The 21,833-nt window shown below is 40.7% G+C and overlaps 2 protein-coding genes across 2 annotated transcripts in view; one reads left to right on the top strand and one right to left on the bottom strand.

The window, feature by feature from the left end:
• Positions 1 to 3,826: 3,826 nt before the first annotated feature.
• LOC113900872 (olfactory receptor 1J2-like) lies at positions 3,827 to 6,483 on the bottom strand. The gene is made up of 2 exons (XM_027554489.1): positions 5,577 to 6,483; positions 3,827 to 3,894 (listed from the first exon to the last, which is right to left on the bottom strand). The coding sequence occupies exons 1-2, from the start codon at positions 6,481 to 6,483 to the stop codon at positions 3,827 to 3,829; spliced, it is 975 nt and encodes a 324-aa protein (XP_027410290.1).
• A 5,798-nt stretch (positions 6,484 to 12,281) lies between these two features.
• The window catches only part of LOC113900790 (olfactory receptor 1J4-like), a 19,327-nt gene continuing 9,775 nt past the window's right edge, over positions 12,282 to 21,833 (top strand). The window contains exon 1 of the mRNA XM_027554431.1: positions 12,282 to 12,767. Coding sequence (XP_027410232.1) covers positions 12,282 to 12,767 — 486 coding nt within the window. The remainder of the gene's footprint in view (positions 12,768 to 21,833) is intronic.

Here is a 21,833-nt window from a genome sequence, read left to right as displayed (position 1 = left end):
GGAGATCCAACCAGTTCATCCTAAAGAAGATCAGTCCTGTGTGTTCATGGGAAGGACTGATGTTGAAGCTGAAACTCCAATACTTTGGCTATCTCATGTGAAGAGTTGACTCGTTGGAAAAGACCTTAATGCTGGGAAGAATTGGGGGCAGGAGGAGAAGGGGACGACAGAGGATGAGATGGCTGGATGGCATCACCGACTTGATGGACATGGGTTTGGGTGAACTCCAGGAGTTGGTGATGGACAGGGAGGCCTGGCATGCTGTGATTCATGGGGTCGCAAAGAGTTGGACAGACTGAGCGACTGAACTGAACTGAACTAGCCAGTGCAATTAGGCAAGAAAGTAAAAGGCATCAAGATTGGAAAGAAGAGAGAAAAACTTTATTTCCAGGTGATTATATAACTATAAAACTCCTAGAGGAGAACATAGGCAAAACACTCTCCGACATACATCACAGCAGGATCCTCTATGACCCACCTCCCAGAATATTGGAAATAAAAGCAAAAATAAACAAATGGGACCTAATTAACCTTAAAAGCTTCTGCACATCAAAGGAAACTATCAGCAAGGTGAAAAAACAGCCTTCAGAATGGGAGAAAATAATAGCAAATGAAGCAACCGACAAACAACTAATCTCAAAAATATACAAGCAACTCCTACAGCTCAACTCCAGAAAAATAAACGACCCAATCAAAAAATGGGCCAAAGAACTAAATAGACATTTCTCCAAAGAAGACATACAGATGGCTAACAAACACATGAAAAGATGCTCAACATCACTCATTATCAGAGAAATGCAAATCAAAACCACTATGAGGTACCATTTCACACCAGTCAGAATGGCTGCGATCCAAAAGTCTACAAATAATAAATGTTGGAGAGGGTGTGGAGAAAAGGGAACCCTCCTACACTGTTGGTGGGAATGCAAACTAGTACAGCCACTATGGAGAACAGTGTGGAGATTCCTTAAAAAACTGGAAATAGAACTGCCTTATGACCCAGCAATCCCACTGCTGGGCATACACACTGAGGAAACCAGAAGGGAAAGAGACACGTGTACCCCAATGTTCATCGCAGCACTGTTTATAATAGCCAGGACATGGAAGCAAGCTAGATGTCCATCAGCAGATGAATGGATAAGAAAGCTGTGGTACATATACACAATGGAGTATTACTCAGCCATTAAAAAGAATACATTTGAATCAGTTCTAATGAGGTGGATGAAACTGGAGCCTATTATACAGAGTGAAGTAAGCCAGAAGGAAAAACATAAATACAGTATACTAACGCATATATATGGAATTTAGAAAGGATGGTAACAATAACCCGGTGTACGAGACAGCAAAAGAGACACTGATGTATAGAACAGTCTTATGGACTCTGTGGGAGAGGGAGAGGGTGGGAAGATTTGGGAGAATGGCATTGAAAACATGTAAAATATCATGTAAGAAACGAGTTGCCAGTCCAGGTTCGATGCATGATACTGGATGCTTGGGGCTAGTGCACTGGGACGACCCAGAGGGATGGTATGGGGAGGGAGGTGGGAGGAGGGTTCAGGATGGGGAACACATGTATACCTGTGGCGGATTCATTTTGATATTTGGCAAAACTAATACAATTATGTAAAGTTTAAAAATAAAATTAAATTAGAAAAAAAAAATTCTAAAGAATCCCAAAACAAACTATGAGAACTAGTAATAAGTTCAAAAGATTGCAAAGTGCAATATACAAAAATCAATGGTATTTTCTACACATTAGCAAGGAACAATGAAACTGATGAAACAATTCTACTTACAATAGCACCAAAAGAATAACATGCTTATGAATAAATTTATCAAAATCAGTGCAAAATTCATTGTCTGAAAACAGCATAGTATTGTAGAAATAAATTAAAGGTATAAATATACCTATGTTCATAGCTTAAAAGCTTAATATTATTAAGGTAGCAAGACTCCCCAAACTGATCTATATATTCAATATAATTTCTGCCGAAATCTCAGCTGGCTTCTTTGCAGAAAATGACAAGCTGATCTCAATCTACATATGCAAATTTAAGGAATCCAAACTAACAAAAAATATCTTGAAAGAGTAGAACAGTGCCAGGATTCATAAGTTCTGATTTCCGATTTTAAAACTTTATATAAAACTGTGGTAATCAAGATAGTATGATGCAGGTATAAGGATAGATGTGTAGATCACTGGAATGGAGCTGAGAACCCAGAAGTAATCCCTTACATTTATATACATTTGAATTTTGATAAGGTGTCAGGACAATTCAGCGTGGGAAAGAAACGCCTTCTTAACAAATGGTGCTAGGAAAACTGAACATATACAAAAGAATAAATTTGAGCTCCTTTTCCCCTATATACACAAAATTAACTCAAAATGGACTGTATTCCTAAAAGTTAGAGCTAAACTATAAAACTATTACAAGAAACATAAGACTAAACTTCCAAGATGTTGAGTTTGACAAAACCTTTTTAGGCCTGACACAAGTACCAAAAGAAAAAAAAATTAAATTTCATGAAAATTAAAGCCTTCATGCTTAAAGTAATATGATCAAGAAAATGAAAAGTCAGCTTACTTTTCATGGGGGTGAGAAATGGGAAAATATTTGCAAATTATATATCTGATAAAGGACTTGCTTCTAAAGTATATATGTATAATTTTTACAACTTGTTAGAAAAATCCAGCTTAAAAGTGGACAAAGGATCTGCACATTCATTTCTCTGAAGAAGATATAAAGAAGGCCAATAAGCACATGAAAAAGATGCTCAGCATCTTTAGAAAACTAAAAATCAAAACTACAATGAGATACCACTTCAATCTTGCTAGGATAATGAAAACCAAGAAGGAAAACAATTTCAAGTCCTGGTGAGGATATGGAGAAATTGAAACCTTCTTATATTTCTGGTGGGAATGTAAAATGGTGTGGCTACTTTGGGAAACAGTCTGGTAGTTCCTCAAAAGTTAAATATAGACTCACCATACAATCCTTCAACATCCAATCTTAGGTATATATCCAATGGAAATGAACACAGGCCTACAAAAATTTCTGCACAAATGTTCTGAGCAGCATTATTCAGAATATCCAAAAAAATTGTAAAGGAATTCAATGTCTAGCAACTGAAGACTGCATAAATAAAACATGGTTTGTCCATATAATGAAATATTATTTATCCATGAAAAAGAATGTAATACTGTTTGTATGCTACAGTTTTCTCACTTTAAAGATGATAGTTCTCCCCAAGCTGTTTCATATGTTCAATGACCTCCCAAATAAAATAACAATAATTTGGTTTTGGTTTCTGTCAAGCAGAATCTAAAATTTAAATGAAAGGAAAAAATAATTAAGACAGCATATTCAGTCATTTGATTTATGATAAAAACGATATAATGATTTTGTAGTTTTAGTGGAGAAAGGATGTAATTTTCAGTAAATTCTTGTGTATCTATTGTATATCCATATGGAAAAAAATTAATCTGAATCCATATCCAAAACATATATAAGAAGTGAACCCAGATGGATTTTAAATACAGATATCAAAGAATATTAAAACAAGAAATTTAAAAGGAAAAATCTTAGAGTAATATCTTGAATTTTGGATAGACAAAAATTTCTTCAACAGAACACAAACAGAATTAACTAGATTGGAAAAATATCTATTACATTAAGATTAGAACTTCTGTTTGACAAAAGAATCATTAATACAGTGCACAAACAAGCAACATAATGGAAGAAAAAAACTCTCTCTATATAAATATATATATATATCCAAAAAAGGAGTCATAACTATCATATTTAAAGAATTCCTGGAAAGTAATTTATAAAAGCAGACTACCCAATAAAACAGCAGCAAAGAACTGGGAAGAGGTCCTTTGTAAGAGAAGATACCCAAATGATTAACAAGCAGAGGCAAAGGGGACAAATTATAGGAGGTATCAGACAAATGTAAATTAAAATCATAACACAGTTCTGCAAATCCATAAAAATGTATGCAGTGGAAAAGACGGATGGTATAAATGTGGTGAGGAAGTAGACTAGTGTTTCACATGTTACAAGGATGATTGGTACAAACACTTTCATTTTCTGATGCAAACTATTAAGGCTGAAAATATGCATTCATTGTGAACCCCAAACTCCATTCTTAGGTATATACACAAGTCCCAGCTGGAAACAATCCAAATATCAGTGAAAACTAGAATGGATGAGTACATGAAGGCATATAGACACATTAGAAAACTACAAAGCCTTGAGACTGAGTTAGCCATAGTGCTGCTGCTGCTGCTGCTGCTAAGTCGCCTCAGTCGTGTCCGACTCTGTGCAACCCCAGAGACAGCAGCCCACCAGGCTCCCCTGTCCCTGGGATTCTCCAGGCAAGAACACTGGAGTGGGTTGCCATTTCCTTCTCCAGTGCAGGAAAGTGAAAAGTGAAAGTGAAGTCACTCAGTCGTGTCCAACTCTTAGCGACCCCATGGACTACAGCCCACCAGGCTCCTCCATCCATGGGATTTTCCAGGCAAAAGTACTGTAGTGGGTTGCCATTGCCTTCTCCAGCCATAGTGATACTGAAGCAAAAAAAGTGGACCACAAAAGAGTATTTATTGTATACTTTATATAAGGACAAAAACATCCAAACTGGTAAACAGCGTTAGAGATCAAGATAATGGCAATAAAATAATCTGATTAAACACATGGTTTTAAAGCCATATGTGTCCGAGACATGTAAGTAAGGGCAGTTACTTACTTGATTTCTCTGGACTTCTGCGTGTGTGTGTGTGTGATAATTCGCTTCAGGTGTGTCTGACTCTTTGCAATCTTATGGACTGTGGCCTGCCAGTCTGCTCTGTCCATGGGATTCTCCAGGCAAGAATAGTAGAGTGGGTTGCCATGCTCTCCTCAAGGGAATCATCCCCACCTAGTGATAGAATCTTTGTCTTGTATGGCTCATGCATTGGCAGGTGTGTTCTTTACCACTAGTGCCATCTGGAAAGCCTGGACTTTTCTTTGCTTCTCTGTAAATTTGGAAAATGTTAGCATCCTTATAAGAGGATGGTGCTGAGGATTAAATAAATTGCACGTTAAAATTGTATATTAATTAATGCCAGCTGTAATTGATACCATTCCATAGATAAACCAGTTTGGTAACTTCTTCTGAATTCCTCACACATGAAATAAGAGAAATTTGGTGGTATTAAGAAAATTCATATGACTATGTGTTGATATCAGTACAAGACAAGAAGATTACTGAAGAAAAATATGGAGACAAGAAAACTAAAATCTCAGGGAAGTGGATTCAAAGTCTCACAGCTTGCAGTGACCATCATAGGAGTGGTTGGAATTTCAGTGCAGAAACATTAATACATAGAATTCAGAGAGCAGATAGGGGGAAAAAATCAGGTTAAGAAAAAGATGAGAGAAAATATAAAATGAGACTGAGAGAAAAATGGTGTCAGCAATAAGATTTGTCCAAGTTACAACTTCTAAAGGAAACATATTTTACAGCCTCATAAGTGTCCATGACATAGGGAAGGAATTAACAATAGCCAGGGGTGCCCACGGTCCTGAAAAATTTCTGAAGAGCATGTTTCATATCCTTATTCCTCAGGCTGTAGATGAAAGGGTTCAGCATGGGGGTGACCACCATGTACATCAATGAAGCAACTATGTCCTTGACTTTGGAGTTGCCTGATGAGGGGAAATAGTACACACCTGCAATTGTCCCATAATATAAAAACACTACGAAGAGGTGAGAACCACAGGTAGACAAGGCTTTGAAGATTCTTGTGAAGGAGGGGACCTTCAGGATGATGGCTGCCATGCGGATATAGGAGCCCAGAATACCACCCAAAGGCAAGGTGAAGATCAGTCCTCCTTCAGTGAGGATGAGCAGCTCATTGAGGGAGGTGTCGGAGCAGGAGGATTTGAGCACAACAGCGAGATCACAGAAGAAGTGAGGGATGACAGTCCCTGCACAGAAAGTCAACTGGTCCACAAGGAGGGTGTGCAACAGAGCCTGGGCACAAGCGGCGAGCCAGCACCCAGCCACTAGGATGACGCAAAGCTCATCCCTCATGATGGCAGTGTAGTGGAGAGGGTGACACACAGCCACGTACCTGTCATAGGCCATCACGGCAAGAAGAGAACTGTCAAGGCAACCGAAGAATATAAAGCAATACACCTGTGAAATGCACCCTGCATATGTGATAGCTTGGCATCGTGTCTGCATGTTCATGAGCATCTTAGGGAGGGTGACAGATGAAAAGGAGATGTCAGTGAGGGCCAAGTGGCTGAGGAAGAAGTACATGGGGGTGTGGAGGCGAGGGTCCAGCCTGATGAGCAGGAGGATGAGCAGGTTGCCCAGCACCGTGGTCAGGTACACGCCCAGGAACAGGGCGAAGAACACACCCTGCTGCTCTGGCCGGATGGGGAGTCCCAGGAGGAGGAACTCGGACACGCTGCTCTGGTTCTCAGGTCTCATACCGTGCTGGGGATAAAGAGGGTTTAGGAACATCAGGACGAATGGTAGGGATATATTCTGAACTGCATTTTCTGAGAAAACAATGAATTTTTAACTATCTTCCTATTCATTTCTAGCCCCTGTGGATGCATGCATCCTTGCTCTATCCCAGTCTGGATCCAGGAAACATCACACCCAGAAGTAGCCAACAAGACCTCATTGCACAAAGGCCAGAGGATGTTTGCTGTTTCATTCAACCATTATTTATTGAACATTGAGTCTGAACCCTGCCATCTACTCATGATTGAAAACACAGCAGTGAAGAAGAAAGGCAAGGTCCCTTTCTTCTGTGAGAATATTTTCTATAAACATGCTGGGATAGTTTATGCCAATGAGATGGAGCCAAACCATAATACTTCACTGTGGCAGAAATAGTAGATGAGTCTCTATAAACTGATCTCAGGTGTTTCTGGGCTGAGGTGGTGGTGTTGGAGCCTTGTGAAACACCTCCTGGGACCCTGGTTAGTGCCGTTGACCTATAGCTATAAACTCATTGGTCCTCTAGAAATGGCTTAACACCACTTGATGCCAGGATAGCTCCCCAAACAAAATGGTCCACAGACTATCTTTCATAATGATGGTGAACACTTAGCGGATTATACTATGTTACCAGCACTATGCTAAGGGTTTTTCATACATTATTGGCCTTCCCTGGTGTCTCAGATGGTAAAGAATCTGCCTGCAATGCAGGAGACCTGGGTTTGATCCCTGGGTAGGGAAGATCCTCTGGAGAAGGAAATGGTAACCCACTGCAGTATTCTTGCCTGGAGAATTCCATGGACAGAAGAGCCTGGTGTGCTACAGTCCATGGGGTAGCAAAGAGTTGGACACGACTGACCAACTAACACTTTATATACATTTACTAATTAAATTAATATGTCAGCCTTATAACAAAATCTTTATGGTATTAAGAATTAGTGTTCTTTCTGCTTTTAAGCTTTTAGGAAATGACAACATAAATGATATAAATTTCACAGGCATGTAGCTGATGTAGCCGTCAGAGATGGGATGCATATATATTCACATATATATGGTAATGTGTGTTTATATATACATACATAGATGAACTGTATAAAAACATATATGGAACCTGGGGCATATACATATGTGTATATATCCCATACAGATATAGATTGAACTATATTCATATACATACATACACATGAACATATGTATAGGAATATACAAATAAGAATATATAAGAATATATATGTATTACACATATAAAATTGCCTTTTTCTGTAGGTTAAAAATGATCAGCTATTAGTTACTTCATGTAGTTCAGTCTAATACTATTCATGTGATCAGATTCTGTGCCTTTAATATGGAAGCATCTCCTTTCATTGTCATGGACGCCAGACACTCTGTGTTATTTGAGGGCTGCAAGGAAACTGAAGCTGTCCTGAATTCTCTTAGTGCTCTGTCTAGATAATTCCTTTCATTCATAATTCTATACTTTCCAGATGCCAAAAGGTTCTCACATACATTAGCTTATGTTTGCTGCTGATATTATGACACTCTTGAGAGTCCCTTGGACTGCAAGGAGATCCAACCAGTCCATTCTGAAGGAGATCAGCCCTGGGATTTCTTTGGAAGGAATGATGCTAAAGCTGAAACTCCAATATTTTGGCCACCTCATGCGAAGAGTTGACTCATTGGAAAAGACTCTGATACTGGGAGTGGGGTGCCATTGCCTTCTCCATAGCTTATGTTTAAGCCATCGATAATTATTGAGAATTTGTGAGCTTCCATTTATGACCACCTAGATAGCATATTCAAATGCAGAGACATTACTTTGCCAACAAAGGTCCATCTAGTCAAGGCTATGGTTTTTCCAGTAGTCAAGTATGGATGTGAGAGTTGGACTGTGAAGAAAGCTGAGCGCCGAAGAACTGATGCTTTTGAACTGTGATGTTGGAGAAGACTCTTGAGAGTCCCTTGGACTGTAAGGAGATCCAACCAGTCCATTCTAAAGGAGATCAGTCCTGGGTGTTCATTGGAAGGACTGATGCTGAAGCTGAAACTCCAATATTTGGCCACCTCATGCGAAGAGTTGACTCATTGTAAAAGACTCTGATACTGGGAGGGATTGGGGGCAGGAGGAGAAGGGAACAACAGAGGATGAGATGGCTGGATGGCATCACCGACTCGATGGACATGAGTTTGAGTGAACTCTGGGAGTTGGTGATGGACAGGGAGGCCTGGTGTGCTGCAATTCATGGGGTTGCAAACAGTCGGACACGACTGAGCGACTGAACTGAACGGAACTGAACTGAAACTGAAATAAAAGAATTAAGTGGCCTTCCAAGGTATTGCACCCATTTTTTGGGGGGGGGGGCGCTCCTGCATTCTAACTTCACTCAGCAGGGTGCCTAGTGTTTCTTTGCTGGGACATTAAATGAAGCAAAGAGATACAAAACTTTGAGACACTCAGTCACTCTCAGGTGTCTGAAAATGAGGGCGGTTCCTTTACAGGAAACAGTCACTTGGAGCATTGGTTATATCAGTTGATGTTACCCTAGAAGAAGGTCACATAAGAAGATACTTGAGATCATGGATGCAAGTCAGTGAGTCAGTCAGTTCAGTCACTCAGTCGTGTCCGACTCTGTGACCCCATGAATCGCAGCATGCCAGGCCCCCTGTCCATCACCAACTCCCGGAGTTCACTCAGACTCACATCCATCGAGTCAGTGATGCCATCCAGCCATCTCATCCTCTGTCGTCCCCTTCTCCTCCTGCCCCCAATCCCTCCCAGTATCAGAGTCTTTTCCAATGAGTCAACTCTTCCCATGAGGTGGCCAAAGTACTGGAGTTTCAGCTTTAGCATCATTCCTTCCAAAGAAATCCCAGGGCTGATCTCCTTCAGAATGGACTGGTTGGATCTCCTTGCAGTCCAAGGGACTCTCAAGAGTGTTCTCCAACACCACAGTTCAAAAGCATCAATTCTTCGGCGCTCAGCTTTCTTCACAGTCCAACTCTCACATCCATACATGACCACTGGAAAAATCACAGCCTTGACTAGACAAACCTTTGTTGTCAAAGTAATGTCTCTGCTTTTCAATAGGCTATCTAGGTTGGTCATAACTTTTCCTCCAAGGAGTAAGCGTCTTTTAATTTCATGGCTGCAATCACCATGTGCAGTGATTTTGGAGCCCAGAAAAATAAAATCTGACACTGTTTCCACTGTTTCCACATCTATTTCCCATGAAGTGATGGGACCAGATGCCATGATCTTCATTTTCTGTATGTTGAGCTTTAAGCCAACTTTTTGACTCTCCACTTTCACTTTCATCAAGAGGCTTTTGAGTTCCTCTTCACTTTCTGCCATAAGGGTGGTGTCATCTGCATATCTGAGGTTATTGATATTTCTCCCGACAATCAGGAGTCCTCAAACACACATAGAAATCTCTCTCTCTCATGCACACACACACACCCTGCTGATCTGAGGATTCCTGTCATCTGTGTCTGAGACTCATTCCAGGGGAAGGATAACCAGTCTGTGGTTCAGATCATAAACACTCATATATGTACAAGTCATAAATAACACACAAAGCAAGACATATACAATGCACAATCATGTGTCATCCAACCATACACTCACAACACACCACTGGCACAGCAGGACACACCTTATAAAATACATAAACACACTGCATACACATAGCTCATCACTATACATACACACCATCAAAAACATACAAGGCCAACTACAAATCAAAAATCTTACAAGACACACAACAACAACACACAAGCACACCCAGCCGTGCACTCACAACAAGCAGCACACACACTCCCTTAATTGAGGTTTGCTTATGCCCCAAATCCTTGCGAGGTGAAGGCAGTTAGCATGGGTAGGCTAAGCCTATTCACCACCACCACCAACCTGTGCCCTTCGTGACACACGCACAGACAGAAGCAAACAACACACACTCCTGCTCTCACTCTCAAGTGTGTCACCCACAAACACAGGTTGGACACACACTAAGCTCTGGCTGCCGAGTGGAGGTTGAGCCCTGTCTGACCTTGGTTCCTTGGTGAGGTCGGGCATCTGCTCCAGCAGCCCCAATGCTGAACCCTCACCCTGAACTGTAATGCCTGCCTGCTGCGGGACATGCCCCATCATGACAACAGGAGGCAGATATTTAAGATGATGGGCACCACTCAGGAGCTGCTAATTGCACATTAAGAGGCTGACAACTAGATCTCTGTGTGCTAAAACAGGCCTGGACTGGGTCTAACTCAGGAAGAGAATCAGGCTGAGTCAGGTACAGAGGACACACACATACACGACTATCAAACAACACATACACAATCATACACAGCCCACACACACAAACTACCAAGCAACAAATACACAAGCATACATAATACACACATGCTTATCAGACAACTTGTACACAAGCATACACACATACACACTCATGAACACAGATATACTCACACTCAAACCCAAATAGATCCTTCGGCAAGTGTGGATTTCCAGCTCCTTCTGACCTGTGCTTGTCATGAGTTCAGACACCTCTTTCAGACTGTTGCTTAAATCCTCAGCTTCTCTTCATAGTACAGGAGGAGCTCCTGTGGATTAATCGGCCAATTTCTTACTACCATTTTGGGAGTAGCATGTCCAGGAGCCAGAGGGGACTGGAGGAGTCACAGGGGAGAGTGTCTCTAATGCCAAGGCTGACTGGCATTCCTTCCTTCTTGGGCATGGTTCCAAGCTCAAACTTACCTTGGGCAGAGTTCCAGCTGGGACTCAGAATTTTCTAATTTAATTTTTAAATGATTTCAGACTTAGAAAAATGTGTGTAAAGGTGATAAAATGAATTCCTGTATGCCCTTTGCCCACATTCCAGAAAGACTAACATTTTACCATGTTTTGCTTTATTATTAATACGTGTGTGTGTATCAAATATTCACACTGCAAATCTTTGATAGGTATACACAGCACATGTATCAGAAGGCATATGATTCCGTTCAGATGTCAGAGACATCTGAATAACTCAGGACAGGAAGATAATTTAAGAGAAAGTGTATTACTCACACTAAAGGACTCCTGGGGAGAGCTGGGTGTGAGCAAGCAGGTTGGCTTTGACAAAAGAGAGAGAGGGTTTGGGAACTCTCAGTGGTTAAGGAGTGGGAGGGGGGGAAATGTTCTGCTGGAAGGACAAAGCATGTGCTGTGCTCTCTGATTAACTCTGTGTTGTGTATTCACATACTGCAACATGTACCCTTCAGGGGACAAATGCCCGCTTGGCTGACGGCAGATAATCTAAGGGATTGTCAGTAACCACAGTGGCCAGTGAGCACTGCCTTTCAGTCAGGGCTTCAAGGGTGGTGGCAGGCAAACAGTATATTCAAATATTATTTTGGATATTTCTTGGTTGGTATTGATTATTTTATTTTGTTGTGCAATATTATGGGTTCCACAGCAACACTGGTGACCCCCATGTGGTCAGCAGAATAAAGCAGTTGGCAAGAATATAACATACTTGGTGGTGAGAAGCTGGTTGGTGAGCTTTGTTTATGGGCAGGAACCCAAAATGCAGATAGTGCAAGTTAGATTATGAGGAGAAGCCTGAGTAAGAGGCCTAAATCAGATGAAGAGGGGACAATAGGCACCACGTGGGAAGATCCAGGACTTGGGATGTGCGCATATATGAACTGGATGAGCGGGGTCTCTTTCAAAGAGAGTTAGAAGTACCACCTTTTGTATAGTCTCTGACATGTCCGTCTTCTCTCCCTTCAGAAGGTGTGGTGGCATGGACCAGAACAACCAGTCCAGTGCCACTGAATTCCTCCTCTTAGGACTTTCTGAGAGGCCAGAGCAGCAGCCTCTCCTATTTGGCATCTTCTTGGCCATGTACCTGGTCACCATGCTAGGAAATCTGCTCATCATCCTGGCCATCGGCTCTGACCCCCACCTCCACACCCCCATGTACTTCTTGGCCGACCTCTCATTGGCTGATGCCGGCTTTTCTTCCACCATGGTTCCCAAGATGCTGGTGAACATTCAGACTCACAGTCAGACCATATCCTGTGGGGGATGTTTGGCCCAGATGCACTTGTTCATGACATTCTGGGCACTGGATGACTTCCTTTTGAGGGGGATGGCCTATGACCGCTATGTGGCCATCTGCCGGCCCCTTCTCTACTCCACACTCATGAGTCCTCTTGTGTGCATGCTCCTTTTGGCATCGTGCTGGGTTCTCACCAAGCTCGCTGCCCTCTTACACATCCTGCTCATGGCCAAGCTTGCTTTCTGTGCAGACAACACTATCCATCACTTCTTCTGTGATGTGATCCCTCTGCTGCAACTCTCCTGCTCAGATACTAGCATCAACCAGGTAACCCTGTTCGCTGTGGGCTCCATGATACTGACTGGTCCTCTCTCCCTGATCATCCTGTCACACACACATATCATCTCCAGCATCCTCAGGGTCCCATCTGCCTCTGGCAGGCAAAAGGGCTTCCCCACCTGTGGGTCCCACCTCATGGTGGTCTTCTTGTTCTATGGCATGGCTATTGGGGTCTACCTGTGTCCTCCTTCATCACATTCTGGGGGTGAGTATAGGCACTGTACTGACACCGATGTTGAACCCCTTCATTTACAGCCTCAGGAATAAGGATATGAAGGTGGCATTGGGCAGGCTTTTGGAAATTCACACACTGTCTTCTCAGGGACTTTAATCCTAAATCCATATTTTGCAGTTTCACTCTGTAGAACCCATGTGTTTATAAAGGAATACCATCCCCTACTGTATTGACTTACATTTTGAGAAAAGTGATCTCAAAATCATTCACTTAAGCCCCCAAATCCTACAATGTGAATCATCTGTGTATTTTATGAATGTCTTATAAACATTGGGCACAGAGAGAAATATTAACAGACTTTGTTAGGTTCCTCTCTGTCTACTACCACTAGTTCAAACCGTGGTGATCTATGGTGATGGCTCCCCTCCTGGAAAAGGTCCTCTGTCTACTTTATTTTAGGGAGTTCTGGGAAAGGTCGAGGTTCTTCCTGAGTCCTTTAGGCCTTAATTGTCATCAACTTGAACTAAATGACAAGTCAAAGAGATACTTTGGGGTGGCAAATATTGCTCCACGAGTCTAGTCTTTCCCATCAGAACCGTGGATTCAGAACAGGAGTGGGTGTGATTTGCCAGTACATGCTGTGCTTTGGCTGGTTTCTTTAAATACTTATGTGGAGCCATTTGGCTTTCATATCATGCCTTTAGTGGCTAGCTGTCCATGCTGTCAATTCTTGTCTTTCATTAGTATATCTAGTTCGGTTCACTTCAGTTCAGTCTCTCAGTCGTGTCTGACTCTTTGCAACCCTATGAACCACAGCACGCCAGGCCTCCCTGTCCATCACCAACTCCCAGAGTCCACCCAAACCCATGTCCGTTGTGTCAGTGATGCCATCCAACCATCTCATCCTCTGTCGTCCCCTTCTCCTCTTGTGCTAAATCTTTCCCAGCATCAGGGTCTTTTCAAATGAGTCAGCTCCTTGCATCAGGTGGCCAAAGTATTGGAATTTCAGCTTCAACATCAGTCCTTCCAATGAATACCCAGGACTGATCTCCTTTAGGATGGACTTGTTGGATCTCCTTGCAGTCCAAGGGACTATCAAGAGTCGTCTCCAATACCACAGTTCAAAAGCATCAATTTTTTGGTGCTCAGCTTTCTTCATAGTCCAACTCTCACATCCATACATGACTACTGGAAAAACCATGGCCTTGACTAGATGGACCTTTGTTGGCAAAGTAATGTCTCTGCTTTTTAATATGCTGTCTAGGTTGGTCATAACTTTTCTTCCAAGGAGCAAGTGTCTTTTAATTTCATGGCTGCAATCACTGTCTGCAGTGATTTTGAGCCCAGAAAAATAGTCAGCCACTGGTTCCACTGGTGGCTATCTATTCCCTATCTATTTTCCATGCCATGATCTTAGTTTTCTGAATGTTGAGCTTTAAGCCAACTTTTTCATTCTCCTCTTTCAGTTTCATCAAGAGGCTCTTTAGTTCTTCACTTTCTGCCATAAGGGTGATATCATCTGCATATCTGAGGTTATTGATATTTCTCCTTGCAATCTTGATTCTAGCTTGTACTTCTTCCAGCCCAGTGTTTCTCATGATGTCTGCATATAAGTTAAATAAGCAGGGTGACAATATACAGCCTTGATGTACTCCTTTTCCTATTTGGAACCAGTCTGTTGTTCCATGTCCAGTTCTAACTGTTGCTTCCTGACCTGCATATAGGTTTCTCAAGAGGCAGGTCAGGTGGTCTGGTATTCCCATGTCTTTCAGAATTTTCCATAGTTCCTTGTGATCCACACAGTCAAAGGCTTTGGCATAGTCAAAAAAGCAGAAATAGATGTTTTTCTGGAACTCTCTTACTTTTTCGATGATCCAGTGGATGTTTGATCTCTAGTTCCTCTGCTTTTTCTAAAACCAGCTTGAACATCTGGAAGTTCACAGGTCACATATTGCTGAAGCCTGGCCTGGAGAATTTTGAGCATTACTTTACTAGCGTGTGAGATGAGTGCAATTGTCTGTTAGTTTGAGCATTCTTTGGCATTGCCTTTCTTTGGGATTGGAATGAAAACTGATCTTTTCCATTCCTATGGCCACTGCTGAATTTTCTAAATTTGCTGGCATATTGAGTGCAGCACTTTCACAGCATCATCTTTCAGGATTTGAAATAGCTCAACTGGAATTCCATCACCTCCACTTGCTTTGTTTGTAGTGATGCTTCCTAAGGCCCACCTGACTTCACATTCCAGGATGTCCGGCTCTAGGTGAGTATGAGTGATCACACGATTGTGATTATCTGGGTCGTGAAGATCTTTTTTGTACAGTTCTTCTGTGTATTCTTGCCATTTCTTAATATCTTCTGCTTCTTTTAGGTCCATACCATTTCTGTCCTTTATTGAGCCCATCTTTGCATGAGAAAAGGGAGCAAAAGTGAACTAAATTCACAATCCTCAGATTTACCTTTGGCATTTATCTTTTAAAAAAATTATTGAAGTATAGTTGGTTTACAATGTTGTGCTTGATTTTCTACTGTATAGCAAGTGACTTAGCTATTCTTTTTCAAAGAATTTGTCTATTTCATCCAGTTGGACAATTTTGTCCATATAAAATTTACTACCACTGATTAGTGAGAATTCCTCCTCCTATGATATATTCAACTTGCTTTCTCTCATTTTTCCTAACTATCTGGTAGCTGTTTATCAGTTTTGCTGATTCTTCAAAGAATCAACTTGTTTCTTTTTATTTTCTCTATCCCTTATCAATACTGTGTTCCAGTACTTCTGTATTTATTTTTATTATGTCTTCCTTCTACTTCTGGTATCTTTTATCCTGCCTTTTATAGCTTTCTAAGGTAGAGCATTTTGTTATTTTTGTTGATGTTTTTTATTCTGTTTCAGTGTAAGTATTTAAAGTGATAAATTTCCCCTTAAGCATTGCTTTATCTGAAGCTTGTCATTGTTGATATGTTGTCTTTTCTACATCTTGCAACTTAAAATATTATCTTATTTCCCTTGTTCTTTTATTTTTTGACTGGTGATCTCTTTTTAGAAGTATGGTGGTTAATTTATGGGTTCCTACATATTTCATTATTATTTATTATTTAAAAAATTTTTGTGTTTAATTATTTTACATTTTTAAATTATGAAATAGTTTTAGACTCTCAAAATAGTGCAAAAATACTGAACAGTATTCTTATATACCTGATAACCAGTTTTCCCAATTACTCTAGAGTGCTTATCAAAATCAAGGTATTAATATTGATAAACTTCTATTAAATAATCAGTAGACTTTTTTCAAATTTTCTTACTTATCCCAGTAATATCCTTTTTAAGCTAGGAGCTAATCCAGGGTCACACATTATATTTCACTGTTAAATTTCCTTTAATATTGTATAGTTCTTTTGTTTTTTATGTCCTTGATATATATGAAGACTACTGGACAGTTATTTTGTAGAATTTTATCCCTCATTTGGAGTTATTAGATGTTTCTTCATGATTGGACTGAGCAGATACACTTTGACATATCACAAAAGTGCAAGTGTCTCCTTATTACATCCTATCAGGAAGTGAATAGAGTTGGTATGCTTTTCTCTCTCAGTTTAAATGCTGTTTGTCTTTATTTGTGACAGACATTGTAAATATCTTTCTTTTTTTTTCCAGTTTGTCAACTGTCTTTTACTTTGTTTATAGGATTTCTTTGTCATGAAAATTTTAAGTTTTTATATGATCAAATTTATTCAATTTGTATTACCTCTTGATTATGAATGAAAGTTATTCTCAATATTGATGTTAAAGAGGAATTTACCATGTGTCTTCCTAGCACCTGTATGACAAATGGCAATTCACTTATTCTAGGACATTTATTAAACAATGCATCTTTGTACAAGCATAGAAGTTCTATCTGTATGTACTCTAAATTTTTATTTCCGAGTATTCTACTCTGTTTTGTTCTATTCACTTGCCTATTCTGAAGTTCTATCTGTATATATTTTAAATTTTTATTTCTGAGTATTCTATTCAATTCACTTGCCTACTTGTTGATTCATTCACTAGTTCCACACTCTTTAATTACTGCATTTAAGACACACTCCAAACGCTGGACTGGAAGAAACACAAACTGGAATCAAGATTGCCGGGAGAAATATCATAGGAAATGACAATCATATTTCAATATTATTTGTATTTTACACAGAATTTTCAGATTATAAGTATCACTGTGGTAAGCATTTTATGTGTTATCATTTATATGGATTGTCACAGCAGCCTTAGATGATAGTTACTGTAGTTGCTATCAAATACTATTCATATATTTATATTTGGAAGCAGACTCAGAGATGTTGAGAATTTGTTGAAAGTCACACAGACAGTGAACAGTAAATCTAACTTACAAACCCAAGTATTTCTGATACTAATGTAAGTTTTACTTTCATTTAAAAACTATTTTAAAAACCTGAGTTTATCAGTGAGATTTCAGTAGAATCTGAGTTATGTGGGGAAGAAATACAGAGTGCAATACAGGTTCCAAACTTCCGCATACATTTTATTAAAAAGTCCTCTGCACATTGTTAGGATATATCCTTAGCAGCATCCTTAGGGGGGATGCAATAATGAAATTGATAGTTACATTTTAAAGCAGATCTAACATGGACTGTTGCCATATTGCTGAAGAAAGATGATGGTTTCATGAAAGAAACTTGGTAAGAGTCTCAAACAATGTGGTCCCAAGTTCCCTTCTCTCTGATCATGTGGCTTGATTCACAAGTCATTGCAGGATATCTAAGTAAGGGCTTATGCTTAAGCAGAGGGTGTGCATTCCCGAGGAGAGAGAATCTCTGGGCCTGTTTCACACTCATTCTCCAGCTTCTTATTTGCTTTACCTTGTTTTCAAATCATTTGCTCGTATTGGGAGAAGTTGTTGATTAGAACTGTGTATGTGAACAATGTGAAGGAAGGAAAAAAAAGAGAAAGCTAGAAACTGAGAAGAATATGTGTATTTCATGTCCATTGAACCAAATGTATGCATTTTGGAATCAGATATCTCAGTTCAAATTCTGACTCTGCCACTTCCTGTGGTAATAATTAATTATTTCAGGTATATAATTTAGCCTGTTTGAACTTTTGCTTTCTCTTCTGCACAATATTTGCCTCAAAGTCTCATATTGTCTATTGCTGAAAATAATGAAGATCTAAATAAATTTACACAACACAGAGTACTTGGAGATTGATATATGCAAAGAATTCACCTGCCAATGCAGGAGATGCGGGTTCTATCCCTGGGTTGGGCAGATCCCTGTAGAAGGAAATGGCAACCCACTCCAGTATTCTTGTCTGGAAAATGCCATGGACAGAGGAGGCTGTCAGACTACAATCCATGGGGTCGCAAAGATTCAGACATGGCTGAGCAACTGTACACACCCACCCATTTAAAATAGATAACTAACAAGGACCTACTGTATAATACAGGAAACTCTGCTCAATATTCTGTAATAACTTAAATGGGAAAAGAATTTGAGAAAGAAGAGATATATGTGTATGTATACCTGAATCACTTTGCTGTATACCTGAAACTAATACAACTTTGTAAATCAACTGTACTCCCATTATAAAATAAAAATGAAAAAACTCAAATGATGATGTACATAATAATGAACTTTCCTAAGAGTTTACCATAAAAAATGAATTTGCATATGCACACATTTTTTTCTTGTAACCTCTCCAGAAACCCTGCATGATAGAGAATGTTTTATTACCTCCTTTTACAAGTAAGGGGAGAAGGCAATGGCACCCCACTCCAGTACTCTTGCCTGGAAAATACCATGGACGGAGGAGCCTGGAAGGCTGCAGTCCATGGGGTCGCTAAGAGTCGGACACGACTGAGTGACTTCACTTTCACTTTTCACTTTCATGCATTGGAGAAGGAAATGGCAACCCACTCCAGTGTTCTTGCCTGGAGAATCCCAGGGACGGGGGAGCCTGGTGAGCTACCACCTATGGGGTTGCACAGAGTCGGACAGGACTGAAGTGACTTAAAAGTTGCAAGTAAGGAAATTGTGTCTCACTAAGACAGGGAGGCCTGGCATGCTGCGATTCATGGGGTCACAAATAGTCAGACATGACTGAATGACTGAACTGAACTAAACTGAAGGTTATTTAATTTGCCCTGGGTTTGAAAGCTAGCAAGTGGCAGATACAGAATTTGAATGGAGGCACCAAGATAACTCTATAAGTTGATTTCCCCTGAATTCCCCCAAATGATGTGTTTGACCTCATGGAGATTGCAGTGCCCTTCTGCTCAGGAATCTCTTCAAGGCACTCTTCATGTCTCTGTTTCTCAGGCTGTAGATGAATGGGTTCAGCATGGGAGTCACCACGGCATACATCACTGCTGCAATCCTGTCCTTGCTGGCTGAATCTGCAGAGGAGGGAATGAAGTACACCCCAATAGCAGACACGTAGAACAAGCAAATTGCTGAGAGGTGGGAGCTGCAGGTGGAGAAGGCTTTCCACTTGCCACTCGCTGAGGGGATGTGCACTATGGCAGCCACAATGCGGGCATAGGAAATGACAATCAGCAAGGGGATCAAGATGGTTAATGCCCCTCCCCAGTATGTCAGCACACACCTGTTGGCATAAGTATCAGAACAAGAGAGCTTCAACAGGGGCAGAAGTTCACAAAAGAAGTGGGGGATGATGTTGTCAGTGCAGAAGGATATCTGAGCCAGGAGAAGGGTGTGGGTTAGAGAGTAAGCCTGAGCAAGGATTAGGGGCATGACTACCAGCAGGATACAGCATCTGGGACTCATGACCAAGGTGTAGTGAAGAGGGTGGCAGATGGCTACCAGCCGGTCATATGCCATCACTGCCAGGAGGAAAACATCTAGACCAATGAACCACAGGAAGAAGTAGATCTGAGACAGGCATCCAGCATAGGTGATGGTATGCCTGTGAGCCTGGATGTTCACCAACATCCTGGGGACCGTGGTGGATGATAAACCCAGGTCAGTGAGGGAGAAGTGGGCCAGGAAGAAGTACATGGGGGTGTGGAGGTGAGGGTCAGAGACAATGGCCAGGCTGATGGCGATGTTCCCCACCACGGTGATCAGGTACACGCTCAGGAAGATGCCAAAGAGAAGAGGCTGCTGTGTCTGGTGCTCAGACAGGCCCAGGAGGAGGAATTCAGAGACACTGAATGTGTGGTTTCCAGGTTTCATCTCACTGGTGTAAACTAAGGAATAAAATGAAGGATGATGCTTCCAAAACTTTTCTTGCTCTCATATTGTCTATATGTAAACAAAAGTATAAAACAAAGATGGAATCAGGATATTAATAGCTGTGCATTATCTCATTTAAACCTAAACAGATCTGTGAGATTGTTATTATTATACTCATTTTGTTGATAAAGGAATGAGTTTCTTTGAAAGAGAGGTAAAGTTTAAACCTGGAGATTCTGATTTTAGAGTTTGTGATCTTAACCTCCTTACCAGTCTCCCTCTGATTTGGTACCCAGAACTCATTCATTTATTTGTTCCACATATTCAGTGAGTACTGACTATAACTAACTACCAGAGAAACAATGGTTCCTGCCTTTCTATGGATAACATGCTAGTCAAAGGAGTCCTGTAATATACAAAGACTTTTATAAAAAACAAAGAAGAATTAAAATGAAGCAGAATATAGCTATCACTAGCAGATTGCTTTAAATTTTGTGGTCAGCAAATAACTCACCATGAATGATTAAAAAGGACTCAACCAAGTAAAGAATTGTGGGAAAGAGTGTTTGCAGGAAGTGTAAACAGGGCAGGAGCATATATATTTGGAGGAGCAGAAGGAGGGCAGGTGGGGCTCAAATATGGTAGGTGGAGAGGGGTAGGAGAAGGGAGAGGGTTGAGAGAGGGGATGAGGGGTGGGAGGGGTGTATAGGGGTAGGCAGAGCATGTACACCATGGAGTGAAGATTCCCAGTAACATTGGAGACCTGCTGGCATGGGTGGCTCTTAAAACAGCAGACAGGATCAATCATGGGATCTGTGGAAGGATCATTGTGCTACTGTGGGGAGAAGGACTGTAGGGGCAATAATGACTATATAGTACAAGGAGGCCAGTTAGAAAATTCAGGGACTTCCCTGATGGTCCAGAGGTTAAGAATCCACCTTGAAATGCAGGGGACGGTGAATTAGACTGCACATGCCTCAGGAAAACTGAGCCCTACATGCTGCAATGAAAGATCCCACATGATGCAGCTAAGATCAGAAGCAGCAATAAATAAATAGGTAGATAGATAAGTTTTTTTCTTTTTTTTTTTAAGAAAAAATTCATATAGGACCCAGCCAGGTATAGAGACAGGATGAAGTAGCTGGATTTGGGTGATGATTTAGAGTTGGTGATGAAACCAGAAGTGGTAGACAGAGATATGGAGTAGATTAAGGCTTTTCACTCCCCCAGCTGCACTCTCAGAGGTACAAGTGGTAAAATTCTCTGAAGTAAACAGGAAAGGATTAAGGTGATTTCTTTTATCAATGGAATCTGTTTAAAATTTATATAGCTTAAAATATCCAAGACATGGTCTCAAATGGCAAAAATCCCTGTAATGACCTGGAAACATTAATGGAAATTTCCTGTTAGTTTTCTTTGCCCTTCTTGAGAAAATTATTATTGTTACAGTTTAGCCAGCAATATTTACTCTTTTACTCTGTATTTATTTAGTCTCAGCATTTGTCTTTACTGATTGTATTCTGTGAAGCTTTTTAGTTGTATTACTTCTAGTACTTTCTAGTTTTTTAAGG

This window comes from Bos indicus x Bos taurus, chromosome 11, assembly GCF_003369695.1.
Source record: "Bos indicus x Bos taurus breed Angus x Brahman F1 hybrid chromosome 11, Bos_hybrid_MaternalHap_v2.0, whole genome shotgun sequence".
Classification (NCBI taxonomy): Eukaryota; Metazoa; Chordata; class Mammalia; order Artiodactyla; family Bovidae; genus Bos; species Bos indicus x Bos taurus.
Note: the sequence above shows the minus strand (reverse complement) of the source record. Positions and strands in the feature narration are given on the sequence as shown.

What these genes read in the sequence shown, in the direction of transcription:
- LOC113900872 (XM_027554489.1), bottom strand. Translation starts at nt 6,483, where the DNA reads ATGAGACCTGAGAACCAGAGCAGCGTGTCCGAGTTCCTCCTCCTGGGA. An exon ending in TATGAAACATGCTCTTCAGA is followed by an intron (nt 3,895 to 5,576) that starts AATTTTTCAGGA and finishes AATCATTTGGGT; the next exon opens with ATCTTCTCTTACAAAGGACC.